This window comes from Porites lutea, chromosome 5 (assembly GCF_958299795.1).
Source record: "Porites lutea chromosome 5, jaPorLute2.1, whole genome shotgun sequence".
In the NCBI taxonomy this organism is placed as follows: domain Eukaryota; kingdom Metazoa; phylum Cnidaria; class Anthozoa; order Scleractinia; family Poritidae; genus Porites; species Porites lutea.
This window is the reverse complement of record NC_133205.1, coordinates 6,011,141-6,028,713: the sequence shown is the minus strand read 5'-3', so window position 1 is coordinate 6,028,713 and position 17,573 is coordinate 6,011,141. Positions and strand designations below refer to the sequence as shown.

General features: G+C 38.4%; 1 protein-coding gene across 1 annotated transcript; it reads right to left on the bottom strand.

Annotated features, from left to right (window-relative positions):
• Positions 1-1,324: 1,324 nt before the first annotated feature.
• Positions 1,325-17,146, bottom strand: LOC140936990 (AP-3 complex subunit mu-1-like). Its single transcript, XM_073386505.1, has 18 exons — positions 17,036-17,146; positions 16,833-16,911; positions 15,671-15,776; positions 14,016-14,128; positions 13,410-13,531; positions 12,659-12,737; positions 12,018-12,065; positions 11,834-11,866; positions 10,767-10,880; positions 8,679-8,749; positions 7,894-7,942; positions 7,290-7,346; positions 6,133-6,199; positions 4,896-4,942; positions 3,336-3,380; positions 2,009-2,059; positions 1,848-1,916; positions 1,325-1,431 (listed from the first exon to the last, which is right to left on the bottom strand). Exons 1-18 carry the CDS (start codon positions 17,068-17,070, stop codon positions 1,366-1,368), a joined length of 1,251 nt encoding a protein of 416 aa, XP_073242606.1. The 5' UTR covers positions 17,071-17,146; the 3' UTR covers positions 1,325-1,365.
• Positions 17,147-17,573: the final 427 nt, after the last annotated feature.

The window sequence follows — 17,573 nt, the reverse complement described above, 5'->3', positions numbered from 1 at the left end:
TCTTCTGTCGCGTGTTGAGAAAACCGGAATAAAGCAAGCTGTGAATTCTACTCTACGCTCAAATCTGTCGTTGTTACTGACTGCGACCGAGCAACAGGACAAAATATTCGTTATAGCGAGGTAAATTGTGCGTTGGGACCGTCAAAATCTTTCGTTATAGCGGGGATTTCGTTATAGCGGGGTTCGTTATAGCGGGGTTCGTTTCAACATATTTTACTGTAAATCTGCCGGGCTTTCAAATGTTGTTCTTTATAACGGGGTCTTCGTTATAGCGAGGTTCGTTATAGCGGGGTTCCACTGTAATAACGTTTTTATTAAATAATCTATCACGGCTGTTGAAAATTTAAGGTTTGAAATATATTTTCGTTTTAGTCGAATTCAAACATACAGAATTTTTTACTTCTTACGGAGATTGTTTGCTAAACACGAAACTTTAAGTTCCCAGTGTTGAATTTTCAGTAGCAGGTCTAGATCACACAAAATTCGGCTTTTATCAATTTCAAAGTTTTTTGTTTATTGTTGTCATAGTAATATCGATTTTATTTGAAACTACATTTTCCCAAATTTGAATCCATAGCCAATTACTGGTGAAAACTTTATAGCGATCGGACAAGGAAAAAACCACTTTTAAGGCCATTGAAAAATATTGGTATGGTCTCTGAAAAACTGTATCGAAACACCTTAAGTGTAGTTTTATACAAAACGTAAGTGAATTCTCTTGCTTCCTCTATCTTAAAAACTTTTTGAAACAGTTCTGAGTAGAGCTAGCTTTCCACTTGATTGCCGTGATCGTTACGATTGCTGAAAAAGTTGAGCGAACATTCAGTTTGGTCATTCTAAAGTTGTGCGTGACGCTGGGTCACGCTCCCGGCGAATTGAACTATGGGACTGTTTGAGGGACGAATTTTGACCCAGTCCCCTGTACAAACACGTAATAAATGAGGAGCTTAAGCAAAGGCGTTGTTGAGCGACTCACGTCAACTGGAAGAGAGCCTTTTCCCTTTTAAATTATCCTGACGGAAACAAATTTGAAGGGTCTTAAATCTCATAGAGACGATTTGTCCAAAGTTATTGGGCAAAACTATCACCCAAGAATGCTAAAACAGCAACTTCCGGTTGACGTGTGACGCCCAAAAACGCCTTAAGTTTCCTAAAAAAGCAAAAGCGATAGTATTTCCAAAAAAAGTCCCATAATGCAACGCTGACCCAGGCTCACTTGAAACCTATGCACTACGACTAGAACAAGTCTCCACGATCTTATCTATTTGAAGAGGCGAAACAATGTCGCCTTTATTTGTCGTCCGCTGTTTCTTCTATTACTTCATTTATGGTGACAATTTATAGAATTTTATTAAAATATATTTTCTAAACTCGGATTTGGAACTTCCCCGCTTTGGTGACGTACTTTACTCCTTTGAAAGGTTTGTATTTCTAAAAAAAAAAAAAGAGGAAAACGATGGTAAGATGTCAGCTAAATATGACAGCGTGTTTGTGCGCCTTCGGGTGTGAGTAAACATTCAATTTCCTGCCTATCCACAGATCACAAAGGGCAAACAGTGAAAGGAAACTATCCGCCACTAGCAATTTTCGTGTATTCAAATGTTAAGAACTTTGCCATGTAATATATGAGCCTCTATTTTTCGGCTTTTGTTGTTTCCCGCCCCCCCCCCCCCCCCCCCCTTGGGCTCCACACTGGCACACGCGGCTGTGGACAATCTACGTATTGTAAGTAGCTGAAACCAAAGCTATACCGGTAAAGTCAGGATGGCGTGCGCTACAGTAGCTTGCGTGTCACCCACGAGAGACGTGCGAGTGCAACAGCTGGTATTCATACTAATTTCACTTACCTCTCCATAGATATCCAGTCTGCTGACCTTAAGGCCTGATGCCGCCAACTGTGCGATCTTAAAATTGACCTGAAATTTCAGGTGGCGAGCAAGAGGATTTGTTAAAAGATGAAAGAGAGTGACAGAAAGAAGCAAAGAAACATGCTGTGATGCTTACTTACAGAGATTGTACAAGATTCATCGGGAGGCGGTACGCCTGTTTGAAGGGACACCTGAAAATAAATCAACGGACTTTCTTGATTACCGTATTTATTCGATTAACCGCCCTGGGCGCTTATTAAATTTTTGGACCTTGAGAGTGGGTGCTTATTCGAGGTGGGCGCTTATTAAATTTTCATCATTTTCAGAAAGTGAAGTATGTTTATTTTGCAACAAAACAATAAATGCTAATGACAAAACGCGAAGAAGTAACAAAGCAAGGTTTCTGTAAAATACTCTGAAGAAAACTCCGTCCTCTGGGAAGTCTCTTATTAGAATTTATTCTCTCAAGTGGGTGGGGTGGGAGTGAACGCTTATTTGAGTTTGATTGAGAAGGGGAGGGGGTGGGCGCTAATTCGAGGTTGGGCGCTTATTCGAATAAATACGGTAGATCCTAAGGCGAGTTTCGAACCTGCTCAAGCTTACTACGGTTTTCTTCTCTTTTTCTCGAGTCTCTGTATTCGTTCACCCCAGTTGACGCACCGGAGAGAGAATGGGGACATTACGAAACTAGGACGACGACGGCAAAGAGAATGCCTAAAACACAAAAGATTTAGGAAGCATAACAACAACTCACTCTCCACGTGTATCACGCTTTTTTGTAAATTTCTTTGCCGTTCCTACACACCTACGACGTGAAATGGCAAAATTTTAAGTTTTCTCGAAAATGATGACGGCAAGACAATACTGAAATTTTACCAGCTCTGTCTGAATTCGGAGGATGTCCCCTTCCTTCAGCTCCAGCCAAATTTCCGTTCTTTTAAGTAAATGGGCGACTTGGAATAATCGTGAAAGTTTAAAAGGATGCGAAGCCTATTTTTCTGCGACGTTTTAATTGGCGTCGTCGTCGTTGGATTCGTTCTAGTGCGAAATCCCATTGTGAAATCAGACTCCCAGTGGAACGGCTAGCGCATGCGTAATTTTCGTCAATTCAGGATGACGTCGTCATGTTGGTCATGGGACGAAGAAAAAAGACGCAGACATGTAAACGCGATATGATATCAAGAAGTCACCCCAATATGAAAGTATGTGGTATATAGTATTAGCGAAATAACATTTTGCTTAGAAATAGATGGTCTAAAACCAGTGGGAATTGTAAGTGGAAGGGAGGGGAGTGGGGTTATAATCGGAATTTTATTGTACTCTTACAGTGCTTAAGGTTAAGTAGCCTACGAACGTAGACGTATTTCCGGTCGACGCTCGGGCGGAGAGAAGCGACAACCAAAAATACGTCTGCATTTGCAGGCTATCAGTTTTAACTATTAAAAGACATGCATGGGTTACACTTACATTTCCTCTCAGATTGGGTAACTTCTGAGGTAATATTCTACCAATCTGCAAAGAGATTACAAAATAAAAATTTTATTTTCTTCCTGGCAAGAGTGCCATAAAACCTAAAACCAAATTAATCAATTCGGTCAACCACATTAATGAACCAAAAACGAGAAACTTGGAAGACAAGATGGGCAAGAAGCGTACAAGAAACTCATGATTGCCATTGGTCCAAAGTTTGCTTCTGGCAATACTAACTGTTTACAAACATTGCTTTTGTTATTGACCTGCATAACGAGTGAAACAAAGAACTGGTGCGCTTCTAGTTGACACATTAATATCAATAAGTGACGTTAGCGCGAGTATCGCTATTGGCCACAATAAAGTAACACATGAGATGGGTCAATGTTGAACAAAATTGCACCATGGGTCTGTTTTGGGGATGTCATTACTTCTTTCAAAGTGAGAGGAGAAGTCGTTACGCTACTTTGCCATGGTACCAAAATTTCTGGATGAAAACGAACTGAAAATGTCACTGAAAAAGTATTCGTACTGTTTCAAAGTTCATCGATCTTATTCAATTTTATTTAATTTGTACAACTGTAGGCAAAATTTTCTGCGGTTGAATCCAAAAGGACCGAATTTAGGATTAAGAAAAAGAAAAAGAAATTTTTGTGTTGTGTTCACCTACTCCATAAAGGGGGCGTGTGAATTTTGGAAGTTTAATAATAATAATCATCATCATCATAAAATATTTAATATAGCGCCCATACTTTTCAGTAATGAGCGCTTTACAAAAAAATAAAAATCCTAGTTAAGGGGTTCAATAACAAATCGCTATTTGTCAGAAGACGAGCGAAGGTACCTTGCAAAAAAAAAAGCAACGCATAAACACGCAAATGTAGCAGTTGTGCCACGACGGTTACGAAATGTGACGTGCAAAGTTGTTGTTTTGCTAACATAAACCTATCGCTTTTTTGCCGTTCTCGTTGCCGTTGCCGTCGTCGTTTCTCAAGCACCCTATTGTTGTGAACCATAAATTTTGCTACCATGGTACCATGGTAACGTGACATCACATTTTTCCTTTCTATTGGCTTTTACAAGGTTGCGTGGCAAACTGGGTTGAAATTCGCCCCCCCCCCCCCGCCCCAACAACAAAAAAGCAGTGGCGGATCCAGGAGAGGGGTCCGGGGGGCCAGCACCCCCTTATTTTTAGACCAAACTAAGGCTCGAAGGGCCGAGAAAAAGGTTTTGCTGAAAAACCATCTCTTTTGAACATAATATTTAGGATTTGACTGACGTTGAAGGTTAGTTTTGATTAAAAGTAAAATTCATATTACGGTTGGAATGGGCTGGCAAGTCAGTTCTGACAAATGGAAAGCGCCCTAAGGGTCTTAAAGTAACTGAGGACCAACGTACTTTCTTTGCTCTGGAAACGAATTGACCTTTGCATGGCTTGGACGACCAACAGAAAAAGCGACCACATCTAGAATAATTAGTACTTGCGTGCTGAATTCATTAACACTAAAATAAAGTACATTTTTAATACCATAAATGTATTGTAAGTACTGAACTTACATCCCAAACAAGCTCCTTCTTGACAGGATCAAAAGAACATGTACCAACTGAAAAGAGAAGTACAATTTATTGGTGCTCAATGAGAGCCTTTGCAACAAGTAATGTGTAAGCACTGAATAACTATAAACTGGATGCTAAGTATTCCAAGAAAAAAAAAATTAAGATCATTCTAAAAAGTTAGTCATCTGACAGACACAAAAAGCCTACCCACTGCATGGCATGAATGCAGTTTTTCATGAAAGTTTTCTAAATAAGAACAATAAATTAAACATTATTTACAGGGCCAGTAAATATTAAAAGAAAGAAAAGAATGTGAGTGTTTCACTCATTTCAGTGTTTCTAAACAATGCGCAAATTTTTTAAACCACTCATATATTGTCTCAGTCGGGCACCTTCCAGGTACTTCTTGGTGTCTTGGTATTAGATGCATGGAGGGCGGGGGGGGGGGGGGGGTCTTAACGAATATTAGGGTAGGTATGTGCTGCTGGGACCCTGGAATGCTTACCAGGGGCACTTTCCATTCAACCAGAATTCCAGTACATTCCAGTTGTACCGACCCGACCCACACCCCAGCGCATTTTGTTATTGTTCTTGTAAGCAGGATACAACAGAGCTGTCCTGTGGACAACAATTTTGTCAAATGGAAAGTGACATTTTGGTCCGACCGAACAAGACAACCGCACCGGTGAAAGTGGACCACCTTCAACGCTGGTCCCCAATATTCCGGTAGGACCAAACCGAAATGGTCTGTTCCAACCAACCGAAATTTCTGGAATTTTGGGTTGAACGGAAAGCTCCCTCTGCGTCCAGGTTCTGCGTCCTGCATCCCTGACGCATAAAAATCCCCAAAGAAGCAAAATAATTCATGGCATGCGTCCAATAGGATGCAAAGATCAATACCTTGATCTGAACATGTGTATTTGTAGAAATATACCATTCATGTGATTTCTGTGGCAGTTATTATGGCTGTCGTTTAACAATGCATATTTCTTTTAGCCTTTGTTGTGCTTTAAATAGAAGGACTATACTTTAACTCAGTATACTGTAATACAGAGTTTTGGAATCTGTCTCCAGATTAACCGTCTGGTTACATAAAGGCCAAAGCATTTTCAATTTCGGATTTTTGGGACTCTTAGTTCTGGACTGAGACTCATGATTTTTTACAAGACGAGTCCCAGGACTGACCATAACTATTTGTAACTAAATCACTGTATGACATAGCAAATGGATACTTCACCTGAGGGGGTAAGATTGACATTCAAGACTTGCTTAGGAAAAGGAACTGTCACAACTACATCTTCCACCTGAAAAATTATGAACCAATCAATACATTTTGTTCTTGCATGGTGATGCATCATAACCAGATTTATTATTATGGCTAGCTCCATAATCAGGCAAGAGTAGGTGAATCCTGAGTTTTGATTGGCCTGAGTACCAGAGCTGGCGAGATGGGCCTCCTGATTTGTCCGATAAGGTGTTGTTTGGAAGCAGGGCTTAATGGAGAAGGGGGGCTTTTTTGAGTGCATGGGTGGGGTGGGGGGCTTATTTAATTTAGAAAAGATTATGGTATTAGTTCTCCATAAAGAACTAGAATACAAAGTGGAAAAGCTCAAGTACAAAAAGGTTGGAGGCCATGAAGCCGAAGATCAGAATCAAATCTGAACTTCCAGTTGGTAAACAAACCATCCCGGATCAGTCCACACAAAGTTTTACAGTCGTGATTGGTTAACCCTTTAAGTCCCAATAGTGATCAACATCAATTTTCTCCTAACGATATCCATACATTGGCAAGAGATTAGGTTATGAGAACTAATAAAATGATCACCAAGAAGAAAATGCTTTGATCTTTCATCAAATTCTCTCAACTAATTCTTAAAGGAAATGTATAGAGACCAGTTTGGAGAATTTGCATGTGGATATTGGGACTTAAAGGGTTAATACAGTCTACCATTTTATTAGTGAAGAATAATGAGGGAGAGCGAGGGGGGCTTATCAGAGGATTAACAGTACCTGAAGACTTGAATTATGAACTTTTGAGAAACATTATGCTTGTAATAAAAATCTAAAATGCAGGTGGTCACACTTGATTGAGTAAAGTCCTTTCTTTTAAAAGATTGCTTTTTGCACCCCACCCTAACCCCCACAATCCATGCAATCTGTATTATATTCCAAATTACGGTCAGTGAAAGTCTGTATTGGGCACCTACAGTGTACTAAAGGAAAATGCCTCATGCTGCCAAAACCTTTATATGTCACATGAGCAGTGTGGTAAATGACAGTCTAGGCACCAACAAAACAATCACTAAAAAGTGCAGCTACAATACTCTTTGTTTTAACTCCTTTAAACTGCATTAAAATGCATTAACAAACATTAAAACCATAAATTATACTCACTGTTTTTCCCATGGTTTGTTTAGGACCAACAGTAAGTTCAAACCTTCCAGAGCCACCCTATGACAGTGAAAAAAATAGATAATCTGATAATGTTGCAACAACTTACAAGTTGCATACATGTTTAACACCTGTGCAGAACTCCTCCCAAACTTTTCTTAACTATATGTAGTTTCCAGAATTTTAGATTTTAGAGAGATTTAGAACCACGTTTATGGTTTATGGTGTACGTCAGATTCAAGTTGAACTGTAAACAACTAGTAAAGGGTAGCCTGCGAGCATGCTCTCCATTTGGGGGATATCGTGAAAAGTAGACGCGCAAGAGACACACAAGAGGAGACACGAAAGCGGGGGGTGCTCACTTGCACATTCTCACGCGGCTTGCTTCGCTCACCCAAACAGAAGAGCTTGCTTGCAGGCTAAGCAAAGGGTTAACTTGGTCACATGATGCAATGAACGGACATTAGCCATTTGCCATAAACATTATTCTTACTCTCTGGATTGTTGAAATCAAGCAATAACAAAACCTTGCTGATCATGCTATGAATTATCGATGTTGAAAAGTCAGAGTTTTTTTTATCCTGTCAACACACAGAATTTGACTTACCTCATGGTAAGATATTTGGGGTTTTGCATACACAGGAATTGCAACAGTTCTGTGCAACAAATGAACACAACACATTAGTTGGCAGGTGCAATACATAGGTCACAGGTTACAAGTCCAGGCCACTGCTCTATTGATACAGTAAATACACTGAGATAGACAGTTCCACTTAAGGGAACACTCTTGTCTGGATGGTGATGATAATAGGACTAGGAGACACCTTCAGTATTGTTTGTAAGTACAGGTCAACCTAGGTTGATTCTCATTTTCTTTGTCTCCTAACCCCCCCTAATCAGGGCTTCTGACAGGTCGCGGAAGAAAACGTCAAATTTCACGGGATTTTTGGGGACAAATTTGCAGACAAATCGGCCAATTTCGCGGTAATTTCGTGGGAGTTTTCGGAGCAAACTTCACCAAAAAGCAATCAGTAAAAAACCACCGATTTTGTGGTTATTTTCAAGGCAAATTTCACTAGAAATCAATTGGTTTTGCGCTGATCGGACCAGCGTTTTTAACGTTTTTCTAATAGAGGTCATCATTTGCTCCGCAGCACATTGATCTGTGCTCTTAGCCTGCACTCGTTACCTGTGACATGCGTTTTGTACTTGCCACATATTGGTGCAGTCAAAGCAAACTAGAAAAACTAGAAGTAAATGAAATGATCGCAAAAACTGTATTTTCAGCCTTGCCTTGAAAGCCTAGAGGTTCAAAGGATTCACAAGGAAGTGTGAAACTGTGGATTAACTTGAGTTCTTCTTAAATTAACAAAGCAAAAGAACAAGACTTACCCAGAAGTTATGTGATAGGATAAAAGTCTATAATTTCCATCAGGGGGGACAAATGACAGGACCTTCTCACTCTGCAAAGAAATAGTTTTTCCATCAAGAAAAGATTTAGATATCATCTGTTGTTTTACTAAAAATTAATGATATTTCATGTTCCTTGTTGCATGGGAGGTACATGTATGACAGAGAATAGAAGAAAGGAAAACAACAGATTTGCAAAAGCACAGGGGATGTGCTGAGGAACAGAAAAAAGGCCGATCAGGAGATTCAAATAGCATTATGTTGATTATTTGGAAAAAAATTTTTGGCAATTAAAGGCTGTAAAAGCCACTGCATGCAATTTTAACTTATTCAATGAAACCAATCATGAATTGAATGCCAACAATCTGAGGGTAAAAATAAAAATAATAAAAACATGGCATTTTTACAGGTGAGCTTCTCACTCCGGATTGTGCACCCTTTAATTTTTAACCTGCCTTTCTTTTTTTTTTTTGGCTTCCATAACAATGCATGAAACTGTCAGGCGTACATGGGATGTGGATTGTATTACATAAGCAAGTTTGTTGTGAACACTAGTACAGTATGTGGTCCTTGGTCCGCGCAAGTCCCCGATGCCCTTGGTCCGCGTCTTTTCCGAAAATGATAAAATATTTCATCAAGAAAAAAAATACGTTGAATAATGAAAGATATCGTGATTTACTGATTAGCATTCTTTCATATGATGAAGTTTCAGCCTTCTTGCTGCGGGTGAAGACGCGAAAATAAAGTTTGTTGACAGGTAGGTTAATTTGTCTTTCTTGGAGTTTGGATTTTTGTGGCACCGTAAATTACGTGGTCATGTTTACTTAGCCTGCAAATAACTAAAACACAACGGGAAGACTTGCCTTTTTGCAGAACAGGTTTTCAGGTCAACTTATTTCTGCTGTTGGAAGCATATTGCTGTAGACGCTGAATTTTTTGTTTTAGCGACTCTTGAAAAATATCACCAAATTTCGCTTAGCAGTCCTTGGTCCGCGTCCTATGACATTGGTTGAATAAAACTTTCCAAAGTAAAAAGCGACGGCCTTTGTTTTCGAAGAATGTTTTGGAAGTCGTCCCTATACATGTCTACAAGTTCTCTTTTTTAATACCTCGAGTACATACAGAGTTTTTGGTAATTATTTTCGACCGCGCTAAAAACCGCTCGTCGACGCTCATGTGGGAGACTCGAGGAGACTGTTGTCAGAAGTCTTTGAAAGAAAAGCGGATTATTTTATGCTCACCGCATCTTCCGAAAAAAACTTTAGCTTAATTGCATCAAGAAAAGAAAAAAATACAAGAAATACTGTGAAAATCACATTTTCGTGTGGAAACTATAACATTTTTAAGTTTTTATCGTGCTGCTTACCTGAGATGCGGACCAAGGACCAGATTCGCGGACCAAGGACCATCGAAAACGGTCGCCTTTTTGCAAAATATTTATGTCTGGAACTTGAAACTTCAGGATTATCGACAGGAACATAAAAGCTATCTTCAGGGAGTATTTCAGCTCGTTACATGAAGATTCGGGTAAGATATTCAAGTTAATGACTTTTACACGCGGACCAAGGACCACATACTGTACTTGTTTTTTAATCGCATATGGACAAAAAATCTAAGAATTAATAAATAATTCTCAAATTTGATAATAATAATCATAATGATAATAATAATAATAATAATCCATAATGGTAACAGGACTGAGTGGAGTTCAATTCAGTCTGTACTATACAAGTGACTAACAAAATCGGACGACCGCTTAGCGGGAGTCCGATTTGTTTAATCACAAGTATGATAATGGACGACACAAAGTTCTGCTACCAATTAATCATAACTACAACAAAATTTGTTACATTTTAGGCTTATTTCTAATTAAAACACAAGAAATTCCGAGTGTTTTTTAGCTACATGCAGCAGTGAAAAAAAGCCATTTGAGCACGTGCATCCGATGGTGCACACTATCCAATTACAGGCATGATGTGTACTGTCCTATTACTGCTGAAATCAGGACAGTTGATAGCCAATCAGATTTATAGTTATGATTATGATTTAATATTTATTATTAGTTCTTACTTCCCATCTCTTTAGTCTCACACAAGGATGAAAACTAGGATCCTCTAGCAACCTTGAGTTTACAAAAGATAATGACAGATCTGGCATTCCTGACAGCTTGCAGCATGAGTCGATCTGTTATTAAGAAAAACCTGTTAAAAGTGCTTCCACCCATGGGCAAACATTGTTCATTAATTTCATTATTACCGTGCTAATTTGATTAATCACCCTGGACGCTTATTAAATTTTTGGACCTTGAGTGGGCGCTTATTCGAGGTGGACGGATTTTCATCATTTTCAACAAGCGTAGTATGTATATTTTGCAACAAAACATGGTAATAACAAAAAGCAAATGTAAAAAAGCAAGGTACTTATTCCTTTTTTTGGGTGGTAGCCTGGGGAAGGGGGTGGGCACTTGTTTGAGTTTGAGTGGAAGTGGGAAGGAGGTGGGGTGGGGTGGGGGTGGGCGCTTTATTTGAGGCTGGGCGCTTATTAACTTTTTCTGCCTTTAGGATGGGCGCTTATTCGAGGCGGGTGCTAATTCAAGGTTGGCCGTTTATTCAAATAAATACAGTAATTTCTATTCCTGAAGGAAAGTAATTGGGGACAGTCTAGAAAAACCTTACAGAACAAGAAAGAGACCAATCAAACTCACCACATTGTGGAAAACTGTCTAAGTATAAGAACATCATTAAGGAGCTTACCCAACAACATTTTTGAATGAGGCACTTCAAACAGAAATGGACTTTTTGCATTCTTGGGCATTGTTTTGCCCACATTTTAAGGCAAATAATTGTGTCTACAATAGTAAAGACACTTACATGTGCATGTAGTGATACAAATTTGGTACTGTCAGGGCATATTGAAAGGGAAAAGGCCCCATTTCCAGTTGATGTGCATCCCTAAAATATGTCTTTTGCTTAAGCTCACTATTCTCAGTTTCAGACCTCATAACACGCCCCTAACACTGAAACATTTCTACTATTTTTCTTTCAATCGCTCTATTTTTTTTAATTCAATTTATACTGTACTTACTGTTAGAAGTAAATATGACTGCTACTATCATTCATCTAAGCTTATCGACTTACCACTCCCTGAATTTCTGTAAAAACTGTTGAGCCCTGCAAAAACAAGGAAGTACTAATGGTGAACTGAATACCCAATCACACAAAAAAATGATGTTAATGAGGACTTCAAATTTATTTGTGGTATGCAATATAAATGAGAGGCTCTGTTAAAGGTTCTATACAAATCATAGCATGTCATACATACATGTTTGTCAATTATACAATCAATTTCCTCAATGACATCAAAATAAACCTGCAAGGAATAGAACTTTTGTAAGAGGCTACTTAATTTGCCACAGTCGCACATTTGCAGCCAGCATAAAAAATTATAAATCCTTAATAAATTATTAAAATAAGTATCACAAGGTAATGGGCTCAAATCCTGTTCAAGCCTGAATTTTTTTCAGGCTCTGAAATTTCAACTTCTTAAGTGAAACAGTATAATTATAATGAATTGACCTTCCTCTGTTTCAAACTTTTCTTCTCTTACACTTAAGATTGCTTGTTATTGCAAAATGTGGCAATGGTAGCAAAAAATTAACAAAATAACAGCTTACAAGTGTCAAACAAATATGTCTCCTGGGTGTTATATGTAAAGTTTAGAACAAAAAACAATGTCTGGTAAAACATTTTTTTTTTCCTGAAAAATATTTGCTATCAAAATTTAACTTTTGTACTTCTAGTAACTTATTGTTCTCTTACGAGCTGCTTATTGGCCCACAACCAACTTTCTTGGAATGTATTGTTATTTTCCTGTAATCCAATTGGTCAACTTTGTCTAGGTGACCCCTGTTACAGTAGTCACTCTGTAAATACAGTATTTTTCATAACAGCAAATGAAGGTACCTCATTATGCGTATATTTTACACCCGTTCTTCTCCATGGTACATTGGAAAGTTGACCAGTAGGCAGATGAGAACTGACACTAAGATAAAAATTTAGCAACTCTGTCAGTATGCAACGTTGGATACAATACATGTATCTACTGAGAAAAACTGTTAAATAAAAATCTAGACCATGAGTTGTCAGTCCCTTTTGCACTATTTTTGGCACTGGAAATCATTGCATAGTTGAGTTTTTAACCCTCTGTCTCCAGACATTGTCCCTCTTTGGTCTACCCACAATAGCAGTGTGCTCTCCACATACATGTAATCCAAGATGGCAGACAAACATGATGGCCTAACAGTTTTAAGCACAAAAACTAGTCGAGCTGTTTGTAATAAAGAAAAAAAAATAGGTCTCTACTCAGCACATTATTTCAGTTTTTGTTTTGTCTGTTGGGGACTTGCGATTTTATTGGCTTGCTGTGTCATATAAGCATGAAATGTAACCAGTTTTGTCGAAGAAAATAAAGCCTATTTTTTTTTAATAATAAACTGATAAAATGACATTTAGAAGCAATGACTACAACATAATAGACTCTCCTTGCTTGTGAACTGAATCATACAGTAATAATTACTATATTGTTTGTATCTGGCCTTCAGGATTTGCTGTTCTTACGACTAGACATACGGACACGACATGACTGCATAGTGTTAAAGTTTCTATGGAAACTGTAACACAAAAATTGTGAGTCAAATGATTAAAAACTGCTTACTGTGATCCACCAGTTACTGTGTTAACAACTTGTCTTACAAGGCTTGGAGGATTTATAAGTTCACGCAGGATGTTAGGTTCTGTTGCCAGAGGAAACCCATTATCTAACATCTCCTCAAGTAACTACAAAAACAAACCAATGATCAGAAATGTATCTTTAAGGTACAAAGTGTTAACTATAAACAATGAAGGAGTGCATTCAACAGGGTATTTTCTGTCATTTGCCTTACTAGCCCAGAAATGACTCTGCAATATTTCATCTTTCAGTATGCTAAAGCTGTCACATTCAAAATGATTTCCTAATCATTTATGCATTGGCATTGTATTCTCCTTCATTGGAAAGAAAAACATAAATACATGCAACAATCATCGAAGTGACCTACTTGTATCAACTACAGTACAACACATACAACATAATATTAACAAAAATTTATACTACTATTATGGTAAATCAACTAAGTGTGACCATCAGTGATTTTTTATTTTATTTTTTGTTATTATTATTTCTTCCATGCGTAGGAATACTTATTGAACCAAACACATATTTGACCTATAGCATCAACACTTATAATAAATACTGACATGATTCTTTGCCCTTTTTCCTTACCTCAAATACAATGACAACATTATCTTTGATAGACGTCTCAGTGCAACTACTAAAGTATTCTGTAAAAGTGTCCACAACTCTATGCAAAAACTCAATAACAAAGAGAGGGGGCACTGAAAAAAACAAACACACAAAGGACATTAGGAAGGGATTGAAACCACACCCTGGGTATGAAATAATTACATATGTGTAAGATACATGTATGAACTAATCCACAGAGCTCACAGGACCCTAAAAAAATAATGATGGCACTTTAATTTGGCTACATTTCCCTTCCATTGTATTATTTTAGAAGATTTTTTTACAATAAATGTCAGTTTTTTTAAGCATTGGCAATTTCTTTGACGGTTTGAAAAAAGCGCCAATAAAGTCCAGAGTACCACATAATTTAAAATATTACTGGTCAGATGACAATAAACAAGTCATTCCCCTCACTGTCTGGTAGCAAATTCAAACACTTTTTTCTTTAGATCATGTTATAAAACAAAATTTATAGCAAAGGGCTCAGCCTGTACACACAGTTGAACCAACATGAGCGACCACCTGTCATAAGTGATCACCTCCGAAAAGCAACCACCTACATGTATCCAACACATAAAAATTTTCCCAGTCAAAGCCTTGTAATAAGAACCACTTCCACTTCTCTTAAGTAACTCTGACCACTTCTGACAGTTTTATAGTTTTCCATTGTTTTAAACCTCTTGTGAGCAACCTTTTGACACCCAACATAGTCTCTTTGTTGGCTGTACATACTACTAACAACATGGTATGCTACTCACACTTAGAGAAGAACTTTCATTAAACACTGTCTTGTTAGTTACATGTTATTTATCTTAAATTCTCTACCAAAAAGTAGATGTGTCTGAAACTCTTCTTGGACAAGACCCCCTTTGGTTAGATTCTTGTAAGATACCACCTCGCCTGCAAAGCAGGCGTATTTTGCAGCACAATCAATGATTTTTTTTTCAGCAATAATAATGCTATCCCGCCATCTTGGGAGGTTAATATATATGTACTACCAGAGAATTGTGACAAGTCAAAAACTGATTTTAAGGGAGAAGTTCCCTCCCCCCTTTCTTGCCCCTCCTCCCTTACTCTTTTCCTTGGCTTTTCAAGATGGCCACCGCGATCAATGTATGTCTGAGTTTCCGTTAAAAAATGCCTGCTCTCCAGGCTAGATATCACCTCATGTAAGCAACCAGTTAATCTTCACATTTTGGGTAGTCCCCTAGTGCCCTGTATGTAGTTATGGATGCATTTGGAATTGGAGGAAGCACAAAATTTCCTCCGGCAACTATGAGCAAAGGCTGAAGAGCTGTGAGATGTGGCTTTGGGGGAAGGACTTAAACATATCTTGGTCTTGGTCTGACAGTATTGGTCATTCCCTTTGGCACGGTTATCTTTAGTTATTGAGGGGAGATTAATAAGAAAGAGACCACCTGGAAGGTCTCGAGCAGGAATGCTGGATAAAGTGAAGGAAGACGGCCCTTATACAGCCGCCAAGAGGTGCACCTTAGATCGGGAACTATATAGAGGAAGGACCTGCCTGTGGGCAGAACACATACACACACTATGAGCATGACCCTTAGATACTTTCATACCTTCAGCTATAAGTCTTAAAAACAGCCCTGTTAAAACTATTTTTAAACTTGTACCTTCTGTCTGTACAACTGCTAGGAAGAACAGCTCATTCCTGTAGATACTTATGAGGTAATGATGAGGAGCAGCTATTACTGGTGGCACATCTTCTGGTGAATTTGCCTGACGAAAAACATATGTCTACAATAATATATCAGCTCTTACAAAAAAATGCAGAGCAGAAAGGATTTAATTTGCATACAGCTGATAAGATCCTGGCTCCAGTTGATCAAATGTTGGATACTGCTATCCACTGGATAAATCTCTATCTAGCAGACAATGCAATTGGTCTCCCTAATACTTATCCGCTGAAGAGTGATTTATCCAGTGGATAGAACTGTTCATCATTTGAACAACCGTGCCTTTTAGGGTAAAATTCTGACATGCAAATGTGGCCTTGAAAGAGCGCCATAATGGCAACATGCAACATAACAGTAGGTTGAAACTCCAACAGCAACAAGAATAATTGTGAATACGACAGTCAACACTGACAGGACCATGGTGACCTCCTTAATATGGCAAACGACCAGTTTTGAAATTCAGAATAGGGACGTCCCCCATCTGCGGGGGCCTCATTGATGCTCCTGAAGTTTTTTCTTTTTTTAATCATCGAAGAAGAAATTCAGAAAATTTTTACAAACCAGTGATTTTGTTACCTCTGCGTCCTGCGTCCCTGATGCAAGAAATTCCCACAGACGCAAAATATATCATGGCATGTGTCCCGTAAGATGCAAAGAATGATCAATTGATTTGAAGATTTTTGGCAGAATATCCTGTTTGCGTGATTTCCGTGGCTGCAAATTTATTTAGTCTTTTTTGTGCTTTGTACATATAGGATTATATTTTAATTTCCTTAAACTGTAATTAAAAGAGTTTTGGAGTCGGTCTCAAGATTAACTGTCTGCTTACATAAGGCCCAATTTGGACTCACTGGTTATGGGCAGAGACTCATGATTCACCGTAACTATTTGTAATAAAATCACTACAGGACCATAAAAAGCGAATATAATAACAGAAAAAATACAAGAAATTAAACCTGCAGGACCTGAGTCCACTGACATATCATGCAAGTAAGCTTCAGTTTAATTTTACAACGACACACGTAAAAATAAAATATTGCAAAGTGCATGGCTATAAATTGGACAGAAAATAATATGTAAAACAAAAGGTATACCTCACCTTGGACAAAGCTTCAAAGAAATGATCGCAGACAGACCGACCAATCACACTTTTCCAATGTTTTTCAACGAAAATGTCCCTATGAGATGACAAAAACGTAAGGTTACAATTTAATAAAAAGTTACTTAAAATTAATGCAGCGATGGGCTAGAGCTTGGAGAGGTTAATTGACCATTCAATTTCAAGTTTCAAATGATACCTACCCAACATTATTTATGACAAAAAGGCTGTTGATCATGTTTTAAAGCGAAACTACGAGGAATATACCCAAGATGGCGGATGCTGCAAATGCGCGTGCTCCATCTTTGTAGATACGTGGTGTATGGGGCACCTAATATATCTCGGTTAACCCGCGATCACGCGGCCTTTCATTGTTCTTGGGGTGACCAGACGCCCAGGGTGTTTATTTAATTTTGGGGGTGCAAGAGGGGGCGTTTAATTGACTATTTTCGAATTCCCCATAATACACTCTGTTTGACCCCCAAATTTTGCATAACTTATTGTCTTAAAATGCTCTTGGGAAAATGCAATACTCCCAGGAGCATTTAAAAACAATGGTTTATGCAAAATTTGGGGGGCAAACAGAGTGTATTATGGGGAATTCGAAAATAGAGAATAGACAGGACGCACTTAAAAGAGAGAGGCGTTTATTCTCATAACTGTAACAAGCGCAACAAAGACGTCTACAGGTCCGCATCGCTTTTTCAGATCTCAAAATCGATGTTAGAATACTCGCTCACG

Excerpts from the sequence above, each read along its gene's own strand:
- LOC140936990 (XM_073386505.1), bottom strand. The coding sequence starts at position 17,070 with ATGATCAACAGCCTTTTTGTCATAAATAATGTTGG. Across the intron at positions 15,777-16,832 it reads TCTTTGAAGCTTTGTCCAAG|GCAAATTCACCAGAAGATGT; the intron begins GTGAGGTATACC and ends GTTTTTCGTCAG. Across the intron at positions 1,432-1,847 it reads GACTGGATATCTATGGAGAG|AAATACAAACCTTTCAAAGG; the intron begins GTAAGTGAAATT and ends TTTTTTTTTTAG.